General features: G+C 46.0%; 2 protein-coding genes across 3 annotated transcripts in view; one reads left to right on the forward strand and one right to left on the reverse strand.

The window, feature by feature from the left end:
• LOC106601250 (myocardin-related transcription factor A) overlaps positions 1–3,929 on the forward strand; it is a 49,777-nt gene extending 45,848 nt beyond the window's left edge. Inside the window, exons 10-18 of the mRNA XM_082973114.1 lie at positions 60–225; positions 322–765; positions 885–1,685; positions 1,832–2,041; positions 2,149–2,265; positions 2,619–2,768; positions 2,875–2,964; positions 3,120–3,177; positions 3,280–3,929. Coding sequence (XP_082829240.1) covers positions 60–225; positions 322–765; positions 885–1,685; positions 1,832–2,041; positions 2,149–2,265; positions 2,619–2,768; positions 2,875–2,964; positions 3,120–3,177; positions 3,280–3,929 — 2,686 coding nt within the window. The remainder of the gene's footprint in view (positions 1–59; positions 226–321; positions 766–884; positions 1,686–1,831; positions 2,042–2,148; positions 2,266–2,618; positions 2,769–2,874; positions 2,965–3,119; positions 3,178–3,279) is intronic.
• Positions 3,930–12,088: 8,159 nt separating this feature from the next.
• The window catches only part of LOC106601248 (protein shisa-9), a 117,270-nt gene continuing 104,483 nt past the window's right edge, over positions 12,089–24,875 (reverse strand). The window contains exons 4-5 of one of the 2 annotated variants that reach the window (XM_014193306.3): positions 18,291–18,368; positions 12,089–18,124 (exon numbers count right to left, since the gene is read on the reverse strand). In XM_014193306.3, the coding sequence (XP_014048781.3) occupies positions 17,592–18,124; positions 18,291–18,368 (611 nt within the window). In that variant the 3' untranslated portion in view covers positions 12,089–17,591. Of the gene's footprint in view, positions 18,128–18,290; positions 18,369–24,875 lie in introns of both variants that reach the window. The other variant, XM_014193305.3, reaches the window with a different exon arrangement.

A 24,875-nucleotide genomic window follows, 5' to 3' on the forward strand; every position in this document is an offset into this window, starting at 1 on the left:
ATCAACTACAGCCTGTATCCTATCCTATCATCGTTTTGACTCATGTTTTTTCTCTCCAGACCACTAACAGATCAACCACCTCCCACCAATGGCCCCTCTCCTTCTCCGGCCGTACCCGCCCCCTCGACATCCTCCTCCAGTCAAAGTGCACCAAGCCGGCAGAATGTCACACATGTGGGAGGGGCCACACCAGGTTCTTTGCCTTCTAACCTGGACGACCTGAAGGTCAGTAAAAGCCGTTGCATTTATCAAGAGTTGACTGTTGACAAAACCAACTGTGTCTAAACATTTCACATTCTGACACCTTCTTTTGTCCTCCAGGTGGCTGAACTGAAGCATGAGCTCAAACTGCGGAGCTTGCCTGTATCAGGCACCAAGAATGACCTCATCGAGCGGTTGAGGAACTACCAGGCTCAGCAGAACAGTCGTGGTGGTGGTAGTGCAACAACTACAACAGCAGGGGGTGCCACAGGGTCTGGGGCCGGAGCTCCCAAAACCAACCACCCAACACAACAACAACTACTACTACTACAACAACAGCAACTTTCCCAACACCAGGCCCTGTCCTCTGTGGTCCACCAATCAGGAGATGCAGGTGTGGTAACCTTGGCAACCTTCCCGTTCATGACCTCTGCTCCACAGCAGATCATGCACTTCGGCAGCACTAGCTCCTCCCCGCCTGTCTCTCCTGCCCCCTCGGACCGCTCACTAGCTGGGATGAGCCCAGACGAGACGAGCTGTAATGGAGACTCATTTGGGGAGATGGTAGGTCTCCTTTCTATATCAGATGTGTCCTTACTTTAAAAAAAATATATGTTTTTATAGTGCCCAGAAATCAGGTTTTATAGTTTGAATCTTGAGACTACTTTTCTCTTTCCAAATAGGTAAGCTCTCCCCTCACCCAGCTAAGCCTCCATCCCTCCCCCCAGCACCTTGGCACTATCAAAGAGGAGTTGAGTGGCTCGGCCCCAACAGCCTGCCAGTTCTCCATGGCTGCTCTGCAGAAACGCCTGCAAGTAGCACCCCCGTCTGTGAACAAGGACCAGATGCTGCAGGAGAAGGACAAGCAGATCGAGGAGCTGACGTGCATGCTAAGGCAGAAACAGCGGCTGGTGGAGACCCTGCGCGTCCAGCTGGAACAGGGCAATAGAGGGGGCCGGGACGCCCCCCCAGAACCCCTGGGCCTTGTCAGGGTGAAGGAAGAGCCCCCAGACATCCCCAGCATCCCCTCCACATTTTGCCCCATTGCCCGCTCCCCGACCCCTTCCCAGTGCCACATGGAGGTCACCAAGATGACCATCAAGCAGGAGGTCGGGGATGTGGAAGAGGCTGTGGAGCCGTCCTTGGAAGCCCCACCTCAGCAGGTGCAGCTGGAGCAGATCCAGGCGCAGCAGCGGTCGCAGCTGGAGCAGCTGAAGCTCCAGCAGATGCAGCAGATCAACGCGCTGCAGCTGGCACAACAGCAGGCCCTGCAGCAGCTGCTCCTACAGCAGAACCAGCAGAATCTGCAGAAACACCGCTCACAGCAGAGGAAGAAGAAGTCCCACAAGCAACAGCTCAAGCAGCAGCAACAGCTGCTGTCCCAACAACAACAGCAGATACAATCAAAGAACCAACAGCTGTTACATTCAAAACATCAACATCAGCAGATATTGCAGGCACAACAACAGCTGAAGTCACAACAGGTCAGTGGCAGTCAAAACAACTCAACGGCTAGTCACAACAAGAGCTGCAGACAGTGACGGCAAAACAAATGTGATCCCAGTCAAAATAGTCAGTGTGTCACCTTGTGTTTTGTCTCTAACAGACTATTGCCTTTGGTCTCTTCCAGGTGTCTCAGATGTTCCTCAATCAGCAGTCGCGCTCCACCACTTCCTTCCCCTTGGATCTCCTCAAGACACACTCCACACCTACCCTGGTGACAGACAGCAACGGCAACCATTTCCTCATCGCACTGACCAATCACTGTGCCGAGAGCCAAGGGAGTGAAACGCCACAAGGCACTCCACAGGGCAAAGCAACCAATCGCATCATACTGCAGGCAAACATTTAAATCCCTCTTTCACTCAAACCTAATGTTTTTGTTTAGGGACTCCTTGTGCTGCTTACTTTTCGTTCTCACGCCTTTTCTCTCCTTGGTCTAACCAGAGACTGCAGTCAACTCCCACCAAGCTGCCCAGCCAATCCCCTCTTCAGTTGTCCAGCAGTGACACCCAATCAAAACCGAAAACTCAACCAGGCCTCGTGGAACAGCCAACCAGAAAGGTAAGGGAAAGGTTCCAAAAGCCTGACATGTAGGATGTCCGTTGAACAGCGGTCAATGGAGCCTCAATTATGGTGGTGACTGGCTTGTTGCTAATGTCCCATTAAGTGAGAGAGTCATTCAGAATTGCCCCGGTGACTCCAATAATCGTCTGTGTTATGTGAATTAATGATGTAAACCCTGTAATACACTGATAGCATCCTTGATATATAAGAGCTGATAACTAATGTAATAGTGATTATTATTCTGGTAATTACTGTAATGATATTCCTCATCTTTGTGATTTATGTTTTAAACTCAGAATGAAGCTTTCAGCTCATTTGAATCTCAGCTAATTAAGATTTATTTTGCTTAGGGACAGAAGGTGGGGCTGCAGGTGTCAACCAATCACTCCCCAGGGGTCGCACTCTCCTTCTCTGCCCCACCCAATCTCCAGCCTTTCTTCCCCAATGATGACTCCTCCCCTTCTGAAAAAGACGCCTCCCCCTCTCCTCCAGCTCAAACGGTAATTGTGAACTTGTTAAAACTTGTACTGTAGTTGCAGTTCTCTAAAGGGACAAGTTAACAGTATACATTTTTAAGACATGAGAACATTGTTGTATTTCCATCAGGAGGATTTGAGTCCAGGTCTTGACCATGAACCCGTGTTCAGCCCTCCTTCTCCCAAACAGACGCCCTCCCCTAACCCACCGGATGACAAGGTAACCCACGCCGCCTGGTTGTCTCTCTGTTTCTATGTTTGTGTCTCAGAGGTCTCATTATGGACAACCATGCCGAGACTCTTGCTCTTCTGTATTCACCTCTCAACTCAGTGGCTGTGTCACGTTTTACTATTCTCCCTGTGTCTTGCTCCCAGGATAATGGATCCACCCAGCATATGGACGACCTCTTCGACATCCTCATTCAGACAGGAGGTGAGTGTTGAATGCCGATAGAGAAGGAGAGCTCCTCCTGGTTTCCTGATTCAATATTTGTCTCCTACTGGTTGACATTTCTTCTCTCTCCTCCTCTCCCAGAAATCTCAGCCACCTTCAAACCAGCGCCCGACCCTTCCCTGGCGCGATTGCGCCCCAACACCCCTTCCCCTTCCCACTCTCAGGTCCCCTCCCCTCTCCAGCTGCAACTCCACTTCTCGCCCCCCACCCCTCCCGAACCCGAGACCCCCAAGCCGGGCCCAGGGGAGGAGGAGGAGCTGCAGGCGCCAGCCACCGTTGACCAGGACGTAAGCAACACAGGAAGTGGACGTCTGGAGGACTTCCTGGAGAGCACCACGGGCAAACCCCTCCTGGGGGTAGAGCCTGGCGGGCCCCTGACCCTGATTGACGACCTTCACAGTCAAATGCTGAGCACACCCAGCATCCTGGACCACACATCTTCGCCCATGGACACCTATGAGCTGTCGGGCTACACGGCCAACCCCCCTGGCCTGGACTTCGGAGACCATGCCCTGGACAGCATGGATTGGCTGGATATCACCATGGGAGGGGCGAGCAATGAGATTGCAGGGCTCGCCCCACTGGGTCCCCTGGGCCCCCACACGCCCCCCAGCGTCTTCTCAGCAGACTTTCTGGACAGTTCAGACCTGCAGCTCCACTGGGACTCCTGCTTATATTCAAAAACACACTGGCTCTACTGCACTCTGAACTCAGTCCCTCTTACTGAATAACACTTTGATAGAATTCTTATGTGTACGCTTACGTTCTATAAGGCAGGCCCTCTTACACACGTAGCTTATACAGTAATACCTTTGTTAACAAACCCTGTGGACCGTAGTTGATGATGCTCCTTTATCTGAGCCTGTCAGCAGCTTACCGTAGCTACCCATTTAGACTATTGTCTATGTTTATTATTGCCCTTAGTAGTATAAGTAATAGTATGGAGATATTGTAACAATGTTGAACCAGTAATGTGAGAACAAGACGATAATCACGTCTGTCTAGCAGCTTTAGGGTTAAAAAACCACAACCTACTTATTTTCATGGGAACTTTAGAGGAGATGATCAGGGAAGCCAAGGTGAAGGAGAATCAAGTAGCTATTTGTTAGCATGACTGCATGCAGGAGTCAGACCATGGCTCCAGTGTAGCAGTCTGGTGAGCGCAGCTCTGGCTGAGTAGGAGAACTGCAGGAGGAGCCTGGTACAGAGGAGAGACACACAGACAGTGATATTTGACTAAAATGTATTTTTGCCCATAATATGGGGTGTATTTTGGAATATATTTGAAAATGCCAGGAAACATGATTTCATGTTTTAGAACACGTGGTCTTACTCTCTTAGCTTTAATGATATTGCTCTAGAACATCATGACAGACGTGATAGGATTTTATATATTTGATAAAAATGAGAACCTGCTTTTTTTTTAACGGAGGTATTGCTGCTACGTAGTGTACTTTATCTCCTTGGACGTAGGTTAATTTCATAGACACGCAGAACTATGTCAGCCAGTACTGTAGCTAAAGTAAGTTATGGTTAAGAGATTGCAAAGACGGAAATGTTTGTTTCATTTTAACCTATATAAGCAATTAAGTATGCAGAGATGACGTGTTTCATGTATGCTGTAGTCCACTCCATCAATTATAGTGATGCCTACTGAACCAGGAGCTGCAGTGGTGAACCACGAATGTTGTGTTATTATTTTGGGTGCCACTTAACATCAGGACTGTATTATTATTCATATGTACTGTATCAGTACCTTTGCCAAACAATTTTTTTAGAAAGTCCTCCCTATAAATTCTTGCTGTAATATACCAATTTAGACACTGAAAATGTATTATAATGCACAGTTCTTTTTTTGACCTGACTCCATGTTAGGCAATGGAGCACTACGAAGTACACGGTTTACTGTGACAAATTCTGTCAACAGTGTGAACTCTGTATCCGGAGTTAGAATACCCATTTTTTATTTTATTTAACCTTTATTTAACTAGGCAAGTCAGTTAAGAACCAATTCTTATTTACAATGACGGCGTACCCCGGCCAAACCCGGACGACGCTGGGCCAATTGTGTGCCGCCCTATGGGACTCCCAATCACGACCGGTTGTGATACAGCCTGCATTAGCATGGTCTCAGACTCGCAATCATACAACACTGCACACACACATGCCCACATGCTCAATTTTGAGCATCGCTTGCTTGTTTGAATGTATTATCCTTTTCATGGTTTGTTGCATATCACCATAAACATACATTCAAGATATGCTTCTCTCTCACTTCTCCTGTGTGTGTGTTTGTGGTGGGGGCGGACAGGCAGTTTCTGTCCAGTATATCCTCCTCTTTGACTTTGCCCTCATGGTGGCCTGACTGGTGCTGTTGAATGGAAAACCCTCCATGGTAGAGAGATTGTAGACCAGTCAGCCCCGATCTGCTGTATTAGGGATTCTGAAATGCTCCATTTTAAGTTGTCAAAACTTGAGGGATTTGGGGATTGCTCTGGGGAGGGAAACTGGTTGGGCTTCTTCATGGTTTGGACATTTTATTATGTATTTTCAATTTTTTTTGAAAAGTAATTGATTAAATTTGATAAATTGTGGTTTACAGCGTGGATGTTTGGGGGCCACAGCATGGAATGAGAGTTGAAGATGAACATTTTGAAAAAGCGGATACTGTGAAGTACTCATTTAGCACCAGAATCCCCCTAGAGCACGTTTCTCCAACTGGCGGCCCTTGTCCCGAATTTGACCAGTGGGTGATTTTATTTGGCCCCCCAAATTTTCTGAGCAAAATAAAGTACAATATATAATTGTTTTATTGTTGGACATAAAAGACTAAAAACACGAGCAAATCGGCTTCAAGTTATTTTAATAATGGAAGTCAGTTCCGAAGAATTCCCATGCACAAGAGATATACAGTATGTGTTCATATACAAATGTATGCAAGGTTTGAAATGATTACATCTGTTTTGTGAAATATTTGTAAATATGTTCCAGCCCCCTGACCATCCACTCAAGAAAAAATTGGTCTGCAGCTGAATCTAGTTGATGATCCCTGCCCTAGAATGACCAAACTACTGTATTACAACTAGCCCATAGATATAGACCCTGCTTTGCAACTGCCCACTTTCATGTGCTCACTTTTTTTGTCTGTGTGTCTGCAGGTATACTGACGAGGAGAAACACAAAGGTATATACAATTGGTATTGGTTTTCCACATGTTATGTAGATCACATGTATCATCTTTGTATACATTATTTTATTTAATGCTTTCTCTAAACCTTACAGGACTCGGTCACAGCAGCCATCGTCCTCTTCCCTTACCTCTTCAATGAAGATCCAAAGGGCTTCTGGACACTTGTCAAAACTGAACTCTTTCAATAAGCAGTTCATATCCCCCCCCTCCCCCAAACATTTTAAGGAACCATTAAAGGATTCTTTGAAAGCGTTCTAGTTCTCCTCTAGCCCCTCCCATATTGTCCCTTTCATTTAATTAACCAATCTGGAACCCCAATTAATTTTCCAGCTTTTATTTTCTCAGTGAAGAAGTGTCCCGTCTTTCCAGTTCCTCTTGCTACTTTATTCCTGACTGTAATTGAAGCTGAAACAATAGTGTGCAGGTCTCTGAGTATTGAGTAAGATACTTTATTCCTGACTGTAATTGAAGCTGAAACAATAGTGTGCAGGTCTCTGAGTATTGAGTAAGATACTTTATTCCTGACTGTAATTGAAAACGTCACTCGAGACCCCCCGCCACACCACCCACCCACATCATGCCTCCTCCCATCCCACTTAAGTCATTCCGGATGCATCCAATCGCAATGAATTCCTCCGCATTTAATTCATTTTCTGCTCTGAAATAGTCCATCAGGTTTTATGGGCTGTCTAACCCCACCCACTACTCCATCACAGATCACCCCTCTTAAACCATACATATTGATTAGGGTCACTTGTGTCTTATGAAGTGGTGGGGGTACCTACCTGCCATTGTTGGGGGATTGAAGCAATTTCTCTGGAATTAATTTGACAAATGACAATCATCCGGTTGACATTAGTGGGGATAAAAGAGTCCTGTAGAGGTAGAGCTGCAAATTGAGTTGATTGACGGAGGTACAGTACAGACTTGGAAGGGAACCAAATGCTTTTTTCTTTCCTGCGTTACCTCTTCTGGCCACCAGGGTGTGATGTGACCTTCAAGCAAAGGGTGCCTGATTTCCTTCCAAATGGGAGAATAGCAGTGCAGGGGGACTATGCAGCTCTTCAGGAGTGCTCAAATTTAATTGAGTTTATGAAACGGTGGATGGGAAGATCGATGGAGCCCATCCATCTAATATACTGAGGTCGCTGTCGATGCCCCCCTCCAGATAGACAGGGTGTCCAGCCGTCCACAGACCATTACAGGACCACCGCGCCACTCAGAGCACGGCGCCTGCATATGTCAGTTGCGTGACCCGTGTCTGCTCTTATCTATTTCTCTTCGTCCTCCATGTTTTCCATCCACACACTTCCCTCTCTCTCCCTTTTCTTAAGCCTGTCGTTGCAGCCTGGGACCTCCCTGCCTGTGCACTGACAGCTGCTGTGTGCAGACACTGAGCCAATGAGATTGATGGAGCTGTCGCTGGCCTGCAGAGTGTGTGGGCGTGTGTGTGTGTGTGTGTGTGTGTGTGTGTGTGTGTGCGCGTGCAAGAGAGAGCATGTGTCGAGAGGGAGGTTTGAAAGGCTCGATATCCTCCGACTGCAGTCCAATCACCCCTTACTGTTGTGCCAGACTGTTGCCTGTCTCAAACCCCCTATTCTGCTCCCTCCCCTCAGGCTCAGCCACCCCTCAAGGCCCCCCATTCTTGCCGCACAATTAACAATCAATCAGCAGTATTACAATCACAATGCTGGTTCCTCATGTGGTGGGCTTATCTCTCTCTTAGTCAGCCCTCTCTGGTTTTGCTGTCGCTCTTGTCTCTTTTAATTTAGTGCTGTCTGTCTTTCTCTGTCTCTCTCATGTTCAATTCCTCCAGTTCTGCTTCCGTCTTTCCTTCTGGAAACATCACTCCTTTTTTCCCCACTTCCATTCGTTCTGCTCCTTCTTTCATTGTCCCGTGCTGTCTTATTCTTGCTCTTTCTTTTCCTCTCCCATAGCTTTATGATTTATTCATTTCCTTCATTATTGACTGCAGTCCCTTTTGTGTTCATGGTCTCCCTTATCTACACAGCCTGGTCTCACAAACTAGGGGTAACATAATAAATGTAAAGCCTGGAGACTGAAATTGGTATGATTTGTTGCTTTTGGTATGTTTGCATAAGACAAGAAACAAAATGAGTAAGGGTGGATGGTCCATCCGGGTGGATGGGTGGGATAATGCGACCGTCTAGCAACAATGCGACTGTCTAGCAACCCAAAGGTTACGTGTTTTGATTCTCATCATGGATAACTTTAGCATTTTAGCTCATTTGAAAGTACTTACTACTTTTGAGATACTTTGCAACTATTTAGCATGTTAGCAAACCCTTCCACTAACCTTAACCCTTTAACCTAACTCCTAACCCAGACTATTTGCATTGCCCCCCCCCCCCCAGCCCCTTTACGCGGCTACTATTCTCTGTTTATTATCTATGCGTAGTCACTTTAACTCTACCTACATGTACATATTACCTCAATTACCCTGACTAACTGGTGCCCCCGCCCTTTGACTCTGTACCAGTACCCTCTGCATATAACCTCGCTATTGTTATTTTACTGCTGCTCTTTAATTATTTATTACTTTTATTTCATATTTTTTACTTATCTATTTTTTACTTAACACGTATTTTTCTTAACTGTATATTTGGTTACAGGCTTGTAAGTAAGCATTTCACTGTAAGGTCTATGTGTTGTATTCGGCGCATGTGACAAATCAAATTTGATTTGAACCCCTAGCCTAGCGAACTTTAGCTAGCTAACGTTAGCCACAACAAATTGGAATCAAATCAAATTGTATTTGTCACGTGCGCCGAATGCATCAGGTGTAGAGCTTACAGTGAAATGCTTACTTACAGGCTCTAACCAACAGTGCAAAAAAAGATATTAGGTGAACAATAGCTAAGTAAAGAAATAAAAACAACAGTAAAAAGACAGGCTATATACAGTAGCGAGGCTATAAAAGTAGCGAGGCTACATACAGACACCGGTTAGTGGTAGTATGTACATGTAGATATGGTTAAAGTGACTAGGCATATATGATGAACAGAGAGTAGCAGCAGTGTAAAAGAGGGTGTGGTGGGTGGCGGGACACAATGCAGATAGCCCGGTTAACCAATGTGCAGGAGCACTGGTTGGTCGGCCCAGTTGAGGTAGTATGTACATGAATGTATAGTTAAAGTGACTATGCATATAAGATAAACAGAGAGTAGCAGCAGCGTAAAAGAGGGGTTGGGGGGGGGGCACACAATGCAGATAGTCCGGGTAGCCATTTGATTACCTGTTCAGGAGTCTTATGGCTTGGGGGTAAAAACTGTTGAGAAGCCTTTTTGTCCTAGACTTGGCACTCCGGTACTGCTTGCCATGCGGTAGTAGAGAGAACAGTCTATGACTGGGGTGGCTGGGGTCTTTGACAATTTTTAGGGCCTTCCTCTGAAACCGCCTGGTGTAGAGGTCCTGGATGGCAGGCGGTTTAGCCCCAGTGATGTACTGGGCCCTACGCACTACCCTCTGTAGTGCCTTGCGGTCAGAGGCCGAGCAATTGCAGTGATGCAACCAGTCAGGATGCTCTCGATGTTGCAGCTGTAGAACCTTTTGAGGATCTCAGGACCCATGCCAAATCTTTTTCGTTTCCTGAGGGGGAATAGGCTTTGTCGTGCCCTCTTCACGACTGTCTTGGTGTGTTTGGACCATTCTAGTTTGTTGTTGATGTGGACACCAAGGAACTTGAAGCTCTCAACCTGCTCCACTACAGCCCCGTCGATGAGAATGGGGGCGTGCTCGGTCCTCCTTTTCCTGTAGTCCACAATCATCTCCTTTGTCTTGGTTACGTTGAGGGATAGGTTGTTATTCTGGCACCACCCGGCCAGGTCTCTGACCTCCTCCCTATAGGCTGTCTGGTCGTTGTCGGTGATCAGGCCTACCACTGTTGTGTCGTATTTAAACTTAATGATGGTGTTGGAGTCGTACCTGGCCATGCAATTGTGGGTGAACAGGGAGTACAGGAGGGGACTGAGCACACACCCCTGGGGAGCTCCAGTGTTGAGGATCAGTGTGGCAGATGTGTTGCTACCTATCCTCACCACCTGGGGGCGGCCCGTCAGGAAGTCCAGGATCCAGTTGCAGAGAGAGGTGTTTAGTCCCAGGGTCCTTAGCTTAGTGATGAGCTTTGAGGGGACTATGGTGTTGAACGCTGAGCTGTAGTCAGTGAATAGCATTCTCACATAAGTGTTCCTTTTGTCCAGGTGGAAAAGGGCAGTGTGGAGTGCAATAGAGATTGCATCATCTGTGGATATGTTTGGGCGGTATGCAAATTGGAGTGGGTCTAGGGTTTCTGGGATAATGGTGTTGATGTGAGCCATTACCAACCTTTCAAAGCACTTCATGGCTACGGACGTGTGTGCTACGGGTCTGTAGTCATTTAGGCAGGTTGCCTTTGTGTTCTTGGGCACAGGGACTATGGTGGTCTGCTTCAAACATGTTGGTATTACAGACTCAATCAGGGACATGTTGAAAATGTCAGTGAAGACACCTGCCAGTTGGTCAGTAACATATCATACATTTTTCAAATTTGTAACATATTGTACATTTTTCAAATTCGTAATATATTTTATATTTTTCAAATTCGGAACATATTGTAATTTGTAACATATCATACAGATTGTAATTCATAACATTTCATATGAAATGGATGATGGACATCCACAAATGAATACGGTGTGTCTCGGGTTAACGCACAGAATAATATGAAATGCTCCGAGACCAGGTTGGTCTACACCATGTCAGCTGCTAGTAAAACTTTTTGAGAGCATTAAGCTACTATGTGTAACAGTATAGCTTCCGTCCCTCTCCTCGCCCCTACCTGGGCTCGAACCAGGGACCCTCTGCACACATCGACAACAGCCACCCTCGAAGCATCATTACCCATCGCTCCACAAAAGCTGCGGCCCTTGCAGAGCAAGGGGAACAACTACTTCAAGGTCTCAGAGCGAGTGACGTCACCGATTGAAACGCTATAAGCGCGCACCCCACTAACTAGCTAGCCATTTCACATCGGTTACATATGTACTGTTTGGACTATACCACAATATTGGTTTAGGAATAGCTATAAGAAGGCCTCTTTCTCTCTTTTTTTACTCCCTGTCTGACAGACACACTCACAAACATGCCCAGACACAAGGTTTCTCTGACCATTTTAATTTTTTATCAAGTTCATACAAAGAACACTTAGTAAGGTTTCCTCTAAAAAGAGATGGTTAAAAAGCCAGACAATAAGTTTGACCTTAACTCTTCCTCAAAAATGATTGTAATTAGTGCTGTAAAAACGGAAACAATCTTCATCATAATCGTCGTCATCATCAATGATAACCTCTTTTAAAATGTAAGTAAACAGCTAAGGAATGAAAGGACCCTATTGATGCTATGACGGTGTCTTTGAGACCGGTTGAATATGCATAGAACTGAAGCGTTAAGGTTGGGTGGGAGGGGTTTTTAATTTCCCTCATATCAATGTCTTCTGTCTTTGGAAGGAGCTCATTGGAACAATCCTATCAACTGATCTGCTTCCCAAATGCAACATCCTGTAAACCTTTAGTGTAGTTATATTAATGCTCTATAACAGGAGTATGCTGCTATGTATTTCAGTCTTTTAACCTGAACATTTAACATTCCTAATTCAGGACATTGCCTCAGGTTGTCCACTACTGCAGTGGGAGGTTGCGAGAGAGGGATGTGGTTTGTGGCGTTTGGCTCTTTGCTCTCTCAGATGGAGTCAGTCCAGACCCTGGAGACATATAAATGAAGTCAAACATCAGTGACAGCTGGCCTGGGTCTCTGTGGCGATGTGGTGGCAGAACAAAACAAATGCAGGGCACTAGGAGAGAGGGATGCCCAGATAAATGCTGAACTCATGGAGTACATGCCCAGACCAAAGGGTTGGACTTCAATTTTTTTTCTTCTGTTGACAGTGCCTGTCTTCCTTATCCAATGTGAATGATAGCCACCAAATTAACATAAAATATGCTTTTCATTTGTCTTGCCTGTTCTTCTGGAATTGTATTTACTGTGTCAGTGTGTACTGTACTGAATGCATGTGTGTTCGTGTGTACACATTTATTCACATCAGGTAGGCCTACATGTTTTTCTAAACATTAAATATACATTTTTAGCTCCATTTCTCGTGGCCTTAAACTATGAATAAAGAACTGCATAATCAAAACCACATGTAAACAGAGAACATAAGAACACCTGCAACAACAAGGATTATTTTTAGATGTCAGGGCAGTATAATTAGTACAGGCCCGTCAGCTAAATTAATATCATTTCTGGTCAAAACATGCAATGTTCCAGCACCTTAATTACCTTGTATCTCCATTCTATCTAGACAGCATGGGCATATTAAGAGGTGTCCAAACCAATTTTTGGATTCATTTAAAAGCCATGGACCTTGAATATAAATCAAATTAGATGACAATTTCATTTATAATTGGGCTATTTTATTGACCAAGTCTACAGGCATCGCAACGGTACTTGATAGATGCTTGGTTAAGGACGTCAATTAAAATCCTCCCTATGTTTTCTTCCTTGTCTAAAGAGTTTACGCACCCACTGATACTGTTTCATGATGCTGAGGAAGAGGTTGGTATGGCGGCTTAATGGTAATGAAATCTTGCTGATACTGGGCCCCCTCGTAAGGTTAAGATTAAAAAGAGTACCAGTATTTGCCCTGCTTTACGGAGTGGAGTAGGGGGAAGGGGGGACTTTTAGCTGATACAACAAGGAGTAGGCCTTCGCTCCTTAGCCTCGCATATTTTCAGATTACTTCACATAATCCAGGGGTCTGAAACGCTACTGCCAGCTAACAACCCAGAGAAAAAGACTCAGCCAAATCAGAGATGTCAGAAAAAATGAATTTGGACACCGCAATCTGGGTGACCCAAACACTGGTAGCTCTCCACTCAACGCAAAACAAGAGAAAGATGTGTTTTTCTTGTTTAAGTCTATAAAAAGCCCTTATATGAACCAAGTATTTAACCATTTTTAAAGCAGACAAGTGGTACAATATATATACACAAGTACAGAGCAATCAAAGGTAGTCTACTACCAAAAGTATGGAACAACACATGATTTGCAGATATAAGCTGCACAGGAATCAAAATCTTCAATCGTCATTGTTAACTAATGTGTTGCCAAAGCACATGAATACATGAGTGCATGTACCATACATAGTATCTGAAAAAGCACAAGCTTCAAACACAGGACGTTTTCTGTTGGGAAGAAGTGCGTGGCCAGTTCTGAATCTGAAAGCACTTCATCTCTCATCAGTCAAACGCTACTTTTTTGATAGAACTTCCAATCCGAATACAGTACCAAAAAAATCATACACAATATATTGCTAAGGATGAAACCCAAGTATGTCTACCAGGTTGCATTCAGATAACCTGTTGTAGAATAGTTGCGTTTAAGGAAGTTTTACAAAGAACAGTCATTCAGCTCTTTTAGGGTGCCGTATATACAGTGTAATCAGTAGAGATTGAGTATGCACACTAAGCTGATGGTCCACAGTCTGACATTCCCACTGTGTGCTATCAGTTACGTGTACTCAATTTCTCCTGATAACAATTGTTTTGGTCCAGCACCTACAACCACAGAATGGGCGACTGTGAGATATACATGGCTCCTCTGTCCTGCTGTGGTGTATTATTTACATCGTCCAGTGTTGAGAAACTGAGGCAAAACTTTGGGCCAGTAAGCCTTCGACAGCTTTAATTCACTTTTGACTGTCCAACACAGACTGAGGCAATCCAAAACCAGTGGGCTTACTGTGACAGTATTGGTGTAGGATTCACTGTATGGAGGCCTGCGGCAAAAAGACTCTGGCATACCTGTGGGCCAAAAAGGCCCTTCACCGGGTAAATGATACTCACGGAGGGTGTCACTATTTAGAACAGTCAGCAGTGTTTGTCTCCCATGAGTCAGATATACCTGCTTGTCAACATTTGCTCAGCACTAGGATGGGAAGAAGAGGGATATTAAGGTGGAATCTCAGCCAATTACAGTGCTTCATTCCACTATAGGAGGCAAGCCAAGGCGCTAGCCTGGCGACATCCTGGTGCCTCGCTAGCTGTCAGCTTGGCCCCAGGCTGTGTTTGTCCTTGAAGCCTCAGAGAGGCTCACCCTCCTCATGGAGATTCCCTGGAGCCTGAAGGATCCATGTGTTACAACGTCAGCATCGTTCAGCTAGCATTAGCAACACTATCCTAGTGCCTGCAGCCTGTAGAGCTCAGATGGGGTTTCAGAGGTGTCCACTCTTGCAGGCCAGCCCTGATAACTGCTTGTAGGTTTGTGTTTTCTTTAGTATGGCCTTGCTGGAATTGTGTCTGTAAAATAACATTTGAATCCGTCCAATAGTAAAAGGTCATGGAGAGCTAATCAAGCTTTTTTTTCTGAGTGGATAGGGTTCTCAAGAGTTCTGATTCGCTAATGCAACTTCCTCTGCCGGAGAAGCGCAGGAGGAGAGAGAAGAGAGAATTTAAAAAAAGCTCTGTGAAAAGCTCAGTGGTCTGGTTTCTGAGAAAATAGTCCTAAATATCTTTCAGAAGAGCCTGAGATTGCAACAACAACAAAAAATCTGGGTCTATGCAGCTCTGCTTCCACCTCAGCTCCCCACATTTAAAGGACTCATGGATAGCGGATAGATGGGTACTTATTGCTTTGCAGACAGAACATATTGCTTGTTACTTGCACACATCCATTGCTTGTTCACAACCACTAATGCATCCTGAATGATAAAGGAGAGAGTCCATAGAATACTTTATATGGCTGGGCTGTTAAGCTAAGAATCATTGTGTTTAACCCCCCCCCTCGTTTACGAACTGAAGTTGGAGAAAGCTAAATGGTGACCGTGCATGCTGCATATGGTAGCTATGAGTGCAGAGGGGCATGATGCATATTTATACATGTACTGTGCATATCCCAACACTTCTCTATTTCTGATTTACTTTTATTCAACCATATCATAAAAACAACAACAACTCCAAGTGGGTCTTATGTAGATTACATAACAGCTTTAAAGTATGAACCGTGGACAGATAAATCAAATCCCCAATGAAATGTAACATAAGCATAAACCCATAAATGTAATTGTCTCCAACAGCCAATTCCAACATGAATGACTCCACCGGCTGCACGTAGTTTAAATCAATTCAAATGTATTATATTCCATATCGTGCTGCTACAAAGGCTACAGTGAAACCACTTGGTGTCTGTCCGTAACACAGAATGGCTTGACAATAGCAGCCGAATGAATCTCCAAATCATTTAACACTGTGAAAGCCCTGCTCCATTCCATGCATGCCTAGTGTGTGAGAGTGTGTGAGGGCTGCCATGCTGGGGATTGGGTATCATTAGTTATGGCTGCACCCCCTGTGAGGAGGCAGGGTGTCCCCTGGCTGGGAACAGCTTGGAAGACCATGCAGGGGTTGGATGCTGGAGGCTCCCACCATAAGTCAACCCCACTGGGGAAAGGGAGAGCAGAGGAAAGGGGGTCTGGTGGAGCTCAGGAACAGGCTGGAAGCTGGTTGGTGGGGAGGAGCTAGCAGCAAATGGTGAATGACTCTAGTAAACACGACTGACTGGCTGCCATTCGTTGATACGGTTCCACCTGTCTGGAATACGCTGGGCGTAGGTATGCACTGCGGCGTAACCTGTTTACTTAAGATAATACATTAAGCTTGAGGCTTGGGCTAAATTGCAGGAGAGTCCACTGAAAATGTACGGTGAAGGACGGTGCTTATGTGAACTTAGACATATCAGATTTCCATGCAAATATTGTACCTTGCGGTCAAGTGTAAAATGATAACGAGCCAAGAGGAGTTGCTTGCTCTCCTGTAGCTTGACTATTGGAAATAATCCTTGTGGTTGGGAAAGACTTACTGTAATGTCTATGTTTAGCCACTAGCTTCAACCCAGCTGCATTTAAAGTGACTTATTATACATATAGATGAACCATACACCTGCATTCAACAAAATAATCATATTAAAGCCTATTTTAATATTACAATAATATATGCATGCATCACATGAATTGCTGCCAGTCTGGAAGACATACTTGAATAAAATACTCTGTGTATGATTTTTCTTCCTTCCTGACTTTTGTGCATTCATGTTTGGATAAATTCTTCAACAGCAAGCCAAAGCTAAGATAAAATAAAAAAGCAATGACCTTTACTTCACACCTACAACTTCCCACCCTTTCCACCCTTGCATTGCCTTTGGCACCATATTACCCGGGACAGACACGGTGACCTGTCCTGCCCTCTTGCAGGCGCCTATTGTCCCTTGCGATTTGCGTCTGGCCTCCGCTGAAGCTTCACTAACACAGACGGTACCATTTAACACGACTGTGGTGACCTTGCTGATACCTGTGCTGTTTGCCCTTTCCGATGCATGCGTCACCGATTAAGACAACAACAAACAACACATCGCTGAGAGACGTGGACGCTGATGATCCCTAGGGAGTCTCCAGACACAACCACTGTGTGAGATTCGCCAGTTTTAACGACCAGGGGGTCTGACGCTTCAGGGCTCTTCTCCAGCAGGTGACGAACAGGAGGTGCCTGCCGCACCAAACCTCTGTCCGGCTTAGTTCCTCATCCCTTACATTCAGGATGAATAAACAAGCACCTCCTTTCCCGCTGTTTCTCTCTCTTCCTCTCCCTCTCTCTCGCTGGTACAGATTTCCCAGAATGGTATCTCACTCTGTTCTGGATGGAGGGTGATGGGAGCTGACAAGACAATGGCATTGTCACTGCTGTTGTTCAGGGTCCTGGGGGTGCTTTACCCATGTGTACCACTCTGACAGGCTGCAAACAGTAGGAGAGTGTGTAAGTGTGTGGGGGGGTAGGGATTTGTAGAGTAGTGGTGCCAGGGGGAGCAAAGAGGAGATTGACCAAAACAAAACAGGGAGGACGCTGGGACAGAGAATTTAGGGGAACCAGGTCTAGAGAGAGCGAGTCACTTCATGTGATCGTTACCTTCCGTTTTGGGTGTTACATTATCAATAACGAAGAAAACCAGCAATTAAAATAGCAAAAGAAGATTGCTTGTTCCTGTTCGTCCCCCCAGCCATCAACACGACATTGATTCGTACAAAAAGCTCTCGTTCCCAGGCTTTACTCCCAGTCCTATGGACTCTTTTCTTGCTCTCCTGCTCTCCAAACGTTCATGCTCAGACTGTGACCTCTGTCTTGCTGTTGGTGGGCAGCCCCTTGTTTTTGGGGTGCATGTGGGGCGACTGTCCATAGCCCAGGGGCTGGGAGAAGAGTTCCGGGAGCGTCTCAATGCTGAACTTCCGCTTGTTGGAGTAGGCCTGCCGGCGGCTGTTGGGCTGTTGATGTAACTGCTGTTGATGCTGTTGATGTTGTTGATGTTGCGGATGCTGCGGATGCTGCGGATGCTGCGGATGCTGCTGCAGTGCCTGCCCGATGTGGGAGGCCGTTGGATGCTGGACATGGCCCTTACTGGGGTCCCAGACTTTGAAGGCCGAGCTGGAGGTAAGCGGGTGGGTGTTAGTCTTGGAGATCTTGGGCTTGGGGAGCTGGGCGGTGTTGATGGTTATGGCCAGTGGGGCGTGGATGTCTGGAGGGGGCAGGAAGGGCTTGTCCTTGTGAAAGGCGATGGGCTGGAAGGTGGGGGGCGAGGAGTGATGGCGGGAGTAGTCCACCATGGGGTAGCCCTTGTAGTAGTCTCTTGCTGCCGTATCTGCTGCGAGAAAGGGGAGGAGACAAAGGTGGGGTAGAGAGAGAGAAGAATGTGGTTAGTGGTATAGAGGTCAAAATACCTTACAAATACCTTTAATCTTTTCCTTTGACATGGTATGCACTCAACCTGTGGGTCCACAATGAATTAAATGGATCGGAATATCTACCTGGTACCCCCAGAGACCTCAACAATGTCCTCCTTTGTTCAGATACAGTAAGAGCTCTGTTATCCAGTGGCCAAACCCCTAAACCAAGTTAAAACAAACAAAACAACAACAATGAAAATCTGTAAGGACCTGCTGCACAAGCATCTCCTCCCTACTTAATCATGCTGTAAAGACAAGTGAGATTCCAGGTAATTACATTGTACACATTGTAATAGCAGTGTAATAGACTCCATCATAATGTGGCTGTAAAATATGCTGGAATAGAAGAGCACAGATTAATAAAATTCACTGAGTTACCCCACTCATATCACCTCCATAGCTTTGAACCTCACCCAACCTCTCTGTTTTAATTAAATGTACGCATTTAGGCAAGTTATATAAGACATTGTGTTCCTTTCTGGAGTCACTTGTATGCTATTCTGCTGCCAAGGGACGAATTAAGGTGAGACACCTCTCCCCCTGTGTTAATCCCTGTGCCGTTGGCTGTGTATTATATACCATGAAAGGAACCAGTAGCTTTAACAGCATCATCCCTAAACCAGCCAACCTGTCAGGTAAACCTACAATGACATGGAGGTAGAGCTGCACAGAGTGTACAGCATCTTACACCCACAGGGGCTTGGTTCTGTGTGTGCGTGTGCGTGTGTGTGTGTGTGTGTGTGTGTGTGTGTGTGTGTGTGTGTGTGTGTGTGTGTGTGTGTGTGCGTGCGTGCGTGCGTGCGTGCGTGCGTGCGTGCGTGCGTGTGTGCGCGTGTGTGTGTGTGTGAGAGTAAGAGGGGGGTTAAAAAGCCTGAAGCCCCGTACCGTTAACGTTGAATGAAAACAAATAAGAAAAAAAAGCAACAGCAACTGGCGGATGAGCTGGAGTTTTGAGGGGAGTAAAAATAGAGCTGGTTTAGAGTGTCATGTCGTATTAGTGAGGGAGCCCTGAGTGCTGCTTCGTGAGGTCACAGCGGCCAACCCCTCAGCCCTCAGACACTAACAACCTTGTTCGCCTCACTGTTGTGTCATTTTGGTTTTTCTTCCCCTATTTTGTTGGAAAAAATGATCCTGGTTGTTGTTGTTTCTTTCCCCCCTCCCCCTCAGCCTCTGTGTGTGTGTGTGTGTGTGTGTGTGTGTGTGTGTGTGTGTGTGTGTGTGTGTGTGTGTGTGTGTGTGTGTCGCGTGCGTGCGTGTCTGCCTGCACCATCACAGATACAAATGTACATACGAATGTAGATACTGGTAGAGGGTATGCCCTGGAAGTTATAGCATACGCAGACAAGCGACTAGAGTTGAGTTTTATCTGCAGTAATTTAGCTTTTGGTATTTTATTAGGATCCCCATTAGCTGTTGTAAAATCAGCAGCTACTCTTCCTGGGGTCCACACAAAACATGAAACATAATACAGAATTACATACAAATTGAGCATGAATGAATGCATTTGACTATTGGTTACTCAGAGTACAGTATGTAGATGTAATCCAAAAATGGGGTCATTCAGTTGCGTGCTGTGCATGAAACATTCTCTATTTCATCACTGTGAAAGCTCCTAGCAGTTTCTGTGCACTGGAAACTGTTGAATCAGTTTTATTTAGATTAGCAATAATGTTGCACTGAAAATGACCTCAAATTCTACACATTTGAGCCTTTGTATCAACTATGATGTGCGAATGTATTCAAATCAACAATTGCCATTCAGCATACATTGGCTGTATTAGAAGTCAGAACAGCCAATATAAGTACTTTTGTAGTGCGCTAGCTAGCATACTATGCTACAAGTAACTGCCAAAGTAAAGGAAACACTTGAGTAAATGACGGTTACGAAGTATATTGAAAGTAGATTCTTCCTGAGTTAATTAGGTGTGGTTCCTGAGTTAATTAAGCAATTTAAACATTCCATCATGCTTTGAGCCATGCGTAAAAATACCCAGTTGCTCATTATTTTGGTTATCATGGCTAGAAGAAGAGATCACAGTGCCTTTAAAAGAGGGGTCTCAAAGCAACAAAGGGGGTTTAAAGGGTGTGTGGCTGTGGCTGAAATCTGGCTTGCCTACTATTTACTTAAACTGCATACCGTGTACTAATTACACTACATACAATTTAGCACATACTGTATTGTAAAAATGAAGTATGTCATGGCCGAAACATATTACTTTTGGTACTTTCAAGACAACTGGGAATTCGGAAACAAAATGAGCTCACACTGGGAAAAATCATGACTTTGTGATCTTCAGGTTGGAGAAGTCAGAGCTCTAGGATGACACCCGAGTTTCTGACTTGTAATTCTGAGTTGGCTGACCATTCAAAACTATTTTTCTCAGTCGGAGCAATTTTTTTGTTTGTTGAGTTCCCTGTTGTCTTCAATGCACCATCAGTTATGGCTTCACATATGAACCGGAAAGGATAGCCTGTAAGCCCTCACTCTCCATCTTTGGAGGATGCATGCACTCAAAGACTTGGTCTCTATTGGTTGATCTAGCCAGCTATAGATGAGTAGCTATAGATAGGCTACTCATGATGATGTATTGCCTGTTTGTTTTTTGCTTTTGATGCACTTTGAGATACTATAAAATTGTTTTTTTTAAATACTCAAACGGCCTACTATTTCGGACGCAAGTATGAGTATTCGGACACGGCCTGTGTGTGTGTGTGTCTCAGTCACCAGATCTCAACCCAATTGTACGCTGGAGCAGCGCCTGAGTCAGCATTTTCCGCCACCATCAACAAAACACCAAATTATGGAATTTCTCATGGAAGAATGGTGTTGCATCCCACCAATCAAGTTCCAGACACTTCTAGAATCTATGCATATTGAAGCTGTTCTGGAAGCTGGTGGTGGTCCAAAGCCCTATTAGGTTCTTTATTTTGGCAGTTACTTGTATATTGGTCCTGAAACTCAATATCATCAAACCACAGACCAAAACATTCATTACCTTGAAAAAACTATCAAAAGAGGGAAATTGTTCTTCAGTACAGAACATTATAACACATACTCTGTTTTGTTAAGGAAAGTTCTCACTTCTTCCAAAGGAGAAGAACTACAGATGTCTAAAGCTGCTTTAAATGGCCAAATCACTTATTTTAACACGAGGCATTAAACAGCTATTATGCTGATAATGACAGTGCTCTTAAAAGGCCTGCTTTCATGTTGTGGCATGTGCCATATTTGGCAAGTCATGGGAGGATTAAATGGCTATGTTGCCAACGCAACTGTAAACAGGTATGTTTATACATTCTAAATATTCTAAAAGGATAAGCAGCTTGATTCCAGCCGACCATGTGACAGTGTAAACCCTGTCACATGGCTTCTCTAAAGAATAGCAGTCTAACAGGTGCCAAGTCATTCATGCTGAAGACTTCCATTGATCCCCACACCACAGCCATTTTGAGGCCAAGTAGGGGTGTGCTGTAACTGGCACCAGACTAGACTGACATTTTAGCTCATTATCCTTACTAGTGATGCTCGAAACCCATGCTACCCAATTACTTCTCTTTATCCTTACTAGTGATGCTCGAAACCCATGCTACCCAACTACTTCTCTTTATCCTTACTAGTGATGCTCGAAACCCATGCTACCCAACTACTACGATGCTTGCTAAGAAAGATTTGCACGAAAGTGACCTCAGGGTTGCAGCAGCATGCGTTTTGTCACGGGGAATCACTGACGTTCTCGGCCGACTGCACGGGAAGTGCACGGTGAGAGAGCATATGCGCTGAATGCGGGGGACCGGCAACGAGGCCTTGCTGCCCTCTCCGTCCATTTCTCGCCTTCTCCATCACTTTTTTGCACTACCCCTTTGTGCCCTAGCAGAAATTCTCAGGTCGTTAGTGTTTAATTAAGATACAGGGCTACAACTACATCCTGGTCCAAGGACCTGCTGCTACACCTGGCAGAAGTTGGCTGACACTTGAGCCAAAGCCTTCTGAACTACACTCTGTCCTCTCAATGACTTTGCCAACACAGCGAGTGGTGACGTGCCGTGTTGTTTATTGGCTTGCTGGGGGTTAGAATCACGTGTGAAGAGATGAGAGGGCTAAGCCTATATCCCAAATGAGCTGCTATGTTTGCCCTTATGAGTGGGTCTGTGTGTGCCCTTATGAGTGTGTCTGTGTGTGCCCTTGTGAGTGTGTCTGCGTGTGTCCTTGTGAGTGTGTCTGTGTGTGCCCTTGTGAGTGTGTCTGTGTGTGCCCTTGTGAGTGTGTCTGTGTGTGCCCTTGTGAGTGTGTCTGTGTGTGCCCTTGTGAGTGTGTCTGTGTGTGCCCTTGTGAGTGTGTCTGTGTGTGCCCTTGAGAGTTTGTCTGTGTGTGCCCTTGAGAGTGTGTCTGTGTGTGCGCTTGTGAGTGTGTCTGTGTGTGCGCTTGTGAGTGTGTCTGTGTGTGCCCTTGAGAGTGTGTCTGTGTGTGCCCTTGTGAGTGTGTCTGTGTGTGTGCTTGTGAGTGTGTCTGTGTGTGAGCTTGTGAGTGTGTCTGTGTGCGCCCTTGTGAGTGTGTCTGTGTGTGCCCTTATGAGTGTGTCTGTGTGTGACCTTATGAGTGTGTCTGTGTGTGTGCTTTGAGTGTGTCTGTGTGTGCCCTTATGAGTGTGTCTGTGTGTGCCCTTGTGAGTGTGTCTGTGTGTGCCCTTGTGAGTGTATCTGTGTGTGCCCTTATGAGTGTGTCTGTGTGTGCCCTTGTGAGTGTGTCTGTGTGTGCCCTTGTGAGTGTGTCTGTGTGTGCCCTTGTGAGTGTGTCTGTGTGTGCCCTTGTGAGTGTGTCTGTGTGTGTGCGCTTGTGTGTCTGCGTGTGCGCTTATGAGTGTGTCTGTGTGCCCGTGTGAGTGTGTCTGTGTGTGACCTTGTGTGTCTGTGTGTGCCCTTGTGAGTGTGTCTGTGTGTGCGCTTGTGAGTGTGTCTGTGTGTGAGCTTGAGAGTGTGTCTGTGTGTGCCCTTGTGAGTGTGTCTGTGTGTGACCTTATGTGTGTGTCTGTGTGTGTGCTTTGAGTGTGTCTGTGTGTGCCCTTATGAGTGTGTCTGTGGGTGCCCTTGTGAGTGTGTCTGTGTGTGCGCATGTGAGTGTGTCTGTGTGTACCCTTGAGAGTGTGTCTGTGTGTGCTCTTGAGAGTGTGTCTGTGTGTGCCCTTGAGAGTGTGTCTCTGTGTGCCCTTGTGAGTGTGTCTGTGTGTGACATTGTGAGTGTGTCTGTGTGTGCGCTTGTGAGTGTGTCTGTGTGTACCCTTGAGAGTGCGTCTGTGTGTGCCCTTGAGAGTGTGTCTGTGTGTGCCCTTGTGAGTGTGTCTGTGTGTGACATTGTGAGTGTGTCTGTGTGTACCCTTGTGAGTGTGTCTGTGTGTGCGCTTGTGAGTGTGTCTGTGTGTGAGCTTGAGAGTGTGTCTGTGTGTGCCCTTGTGAGTGTGTCTGTGTGTGACCTTATGTGTGTGTCTGTGTGTGTGCTTTGAGTGTGTCTGTGTGTGCCCTTATGAGTGTGTCTGTGGGTGCCCTTGTGAGTGTGTCTGTGTGTGCCCTTGAGAGTGTGTCTGTGTGTGCCCTTGAGAGTGTGTCTCTGTGTGCCCTTGTGAGTGTGTCTGTGTGTGACATTGTGAGTGTGTCTGTGTGTGCGCTTGTGAGTGTGTCTGTGTGTACCCTTGAGAGTGTGTCTGTGTGTGCCCTTGAGAGTGTGTCTGTGTGTGCCCTTGTGAGTGTGTCTGTGTGTGACATTGTGAGTGTGTCTGTGTGTGCGCTTGTGAGTGTGTCTGTGTGTACCCTTGTGAGTGTGTCTGTGTGTGCGCTTGTGAGTGTGTCTGTGTGTGTGCTTGTGTGTCTGTGTGTGCCCTTATGAGTGTGTCTGTGTGTGCCCTTGTGAGTGTGTCTGTGTGTGCGCTTGTGAGTGTGTCTGTGTGTGCGCTTGTGAGTGTGTCTGTGTGTGTGCTTGTGTGTCTGTGTGTGCCCTTATGAGTGTGTCTGTGTGTGCCCTTGTGAGTATGTCTGTGTGTGTCCTTATGAGTGTGTCTGTGTGTGCCCTTGTGAGTGTGTCTGTGTGTGTGATTGTGAGTGTGTCTGTGTGTTCGCTTGTGAGTGTGTCTGTTTGTGCCCTTGTGAGTGTGTCTGTGTGTGCGCTTGTGAGTGTGTCTGTGTGTGTGCTTGTGTGTCTGTGTGTGCCCTTATGAGTGTGTCTGTATGTGCGCTTGTGAGTGTGTCTGTGTGTGCCCTTGTGAGTGTGTCTGTGTGTGCCCTTGTGAGTGTGTCTGTGTGAGTGTGTATGTGTGCCCTTATGAGTGTGTCTATGTGTGTGTGTATGTGTCTGTGTGTGCCCTTATGAGTGTGTCTGTGTGTGCGCTTGTGAGTGTGACTGTGTGTGCGCTTGTGAGTGTGTCTGTGTGTGCCCCTATGAGTGTGTCTGTGTGTGTGCTTTTGTGTCTGTGTGTGCCCTTATGAGTGTGTCTGTGTGTGCCCTTGTGAGTGTGTCTGTGTGTGCGCTTGTGAGTGTGTCTGTGTGTGCCCTTGTAAGTGTATCTGTGTGTGCCCTTATGAGTGTGTCTGTGTGTGCGCTTGTGAGAGTGTCTGTGTGTGCCCTTGTGAGTGTGTCTGTGTGTGCCCTTGTGAGTGTGTCTGTGTGTGCCCTTGTGA

This window comes from Salmo salar, chromosome 03 (genome assembly GCF_965601325.2).
Source record: "Salmo salar chromosome 03, fSalSal1, whole genome shotgun sequence".
In the NCBI taxonomy this organism is placed as follows: domain Eukaryota; kingdom Metazoa; phylum Chordata; class Actinopteri; order Salmoniformes; family Salmonidae; genus Salmo; species Salmo salar.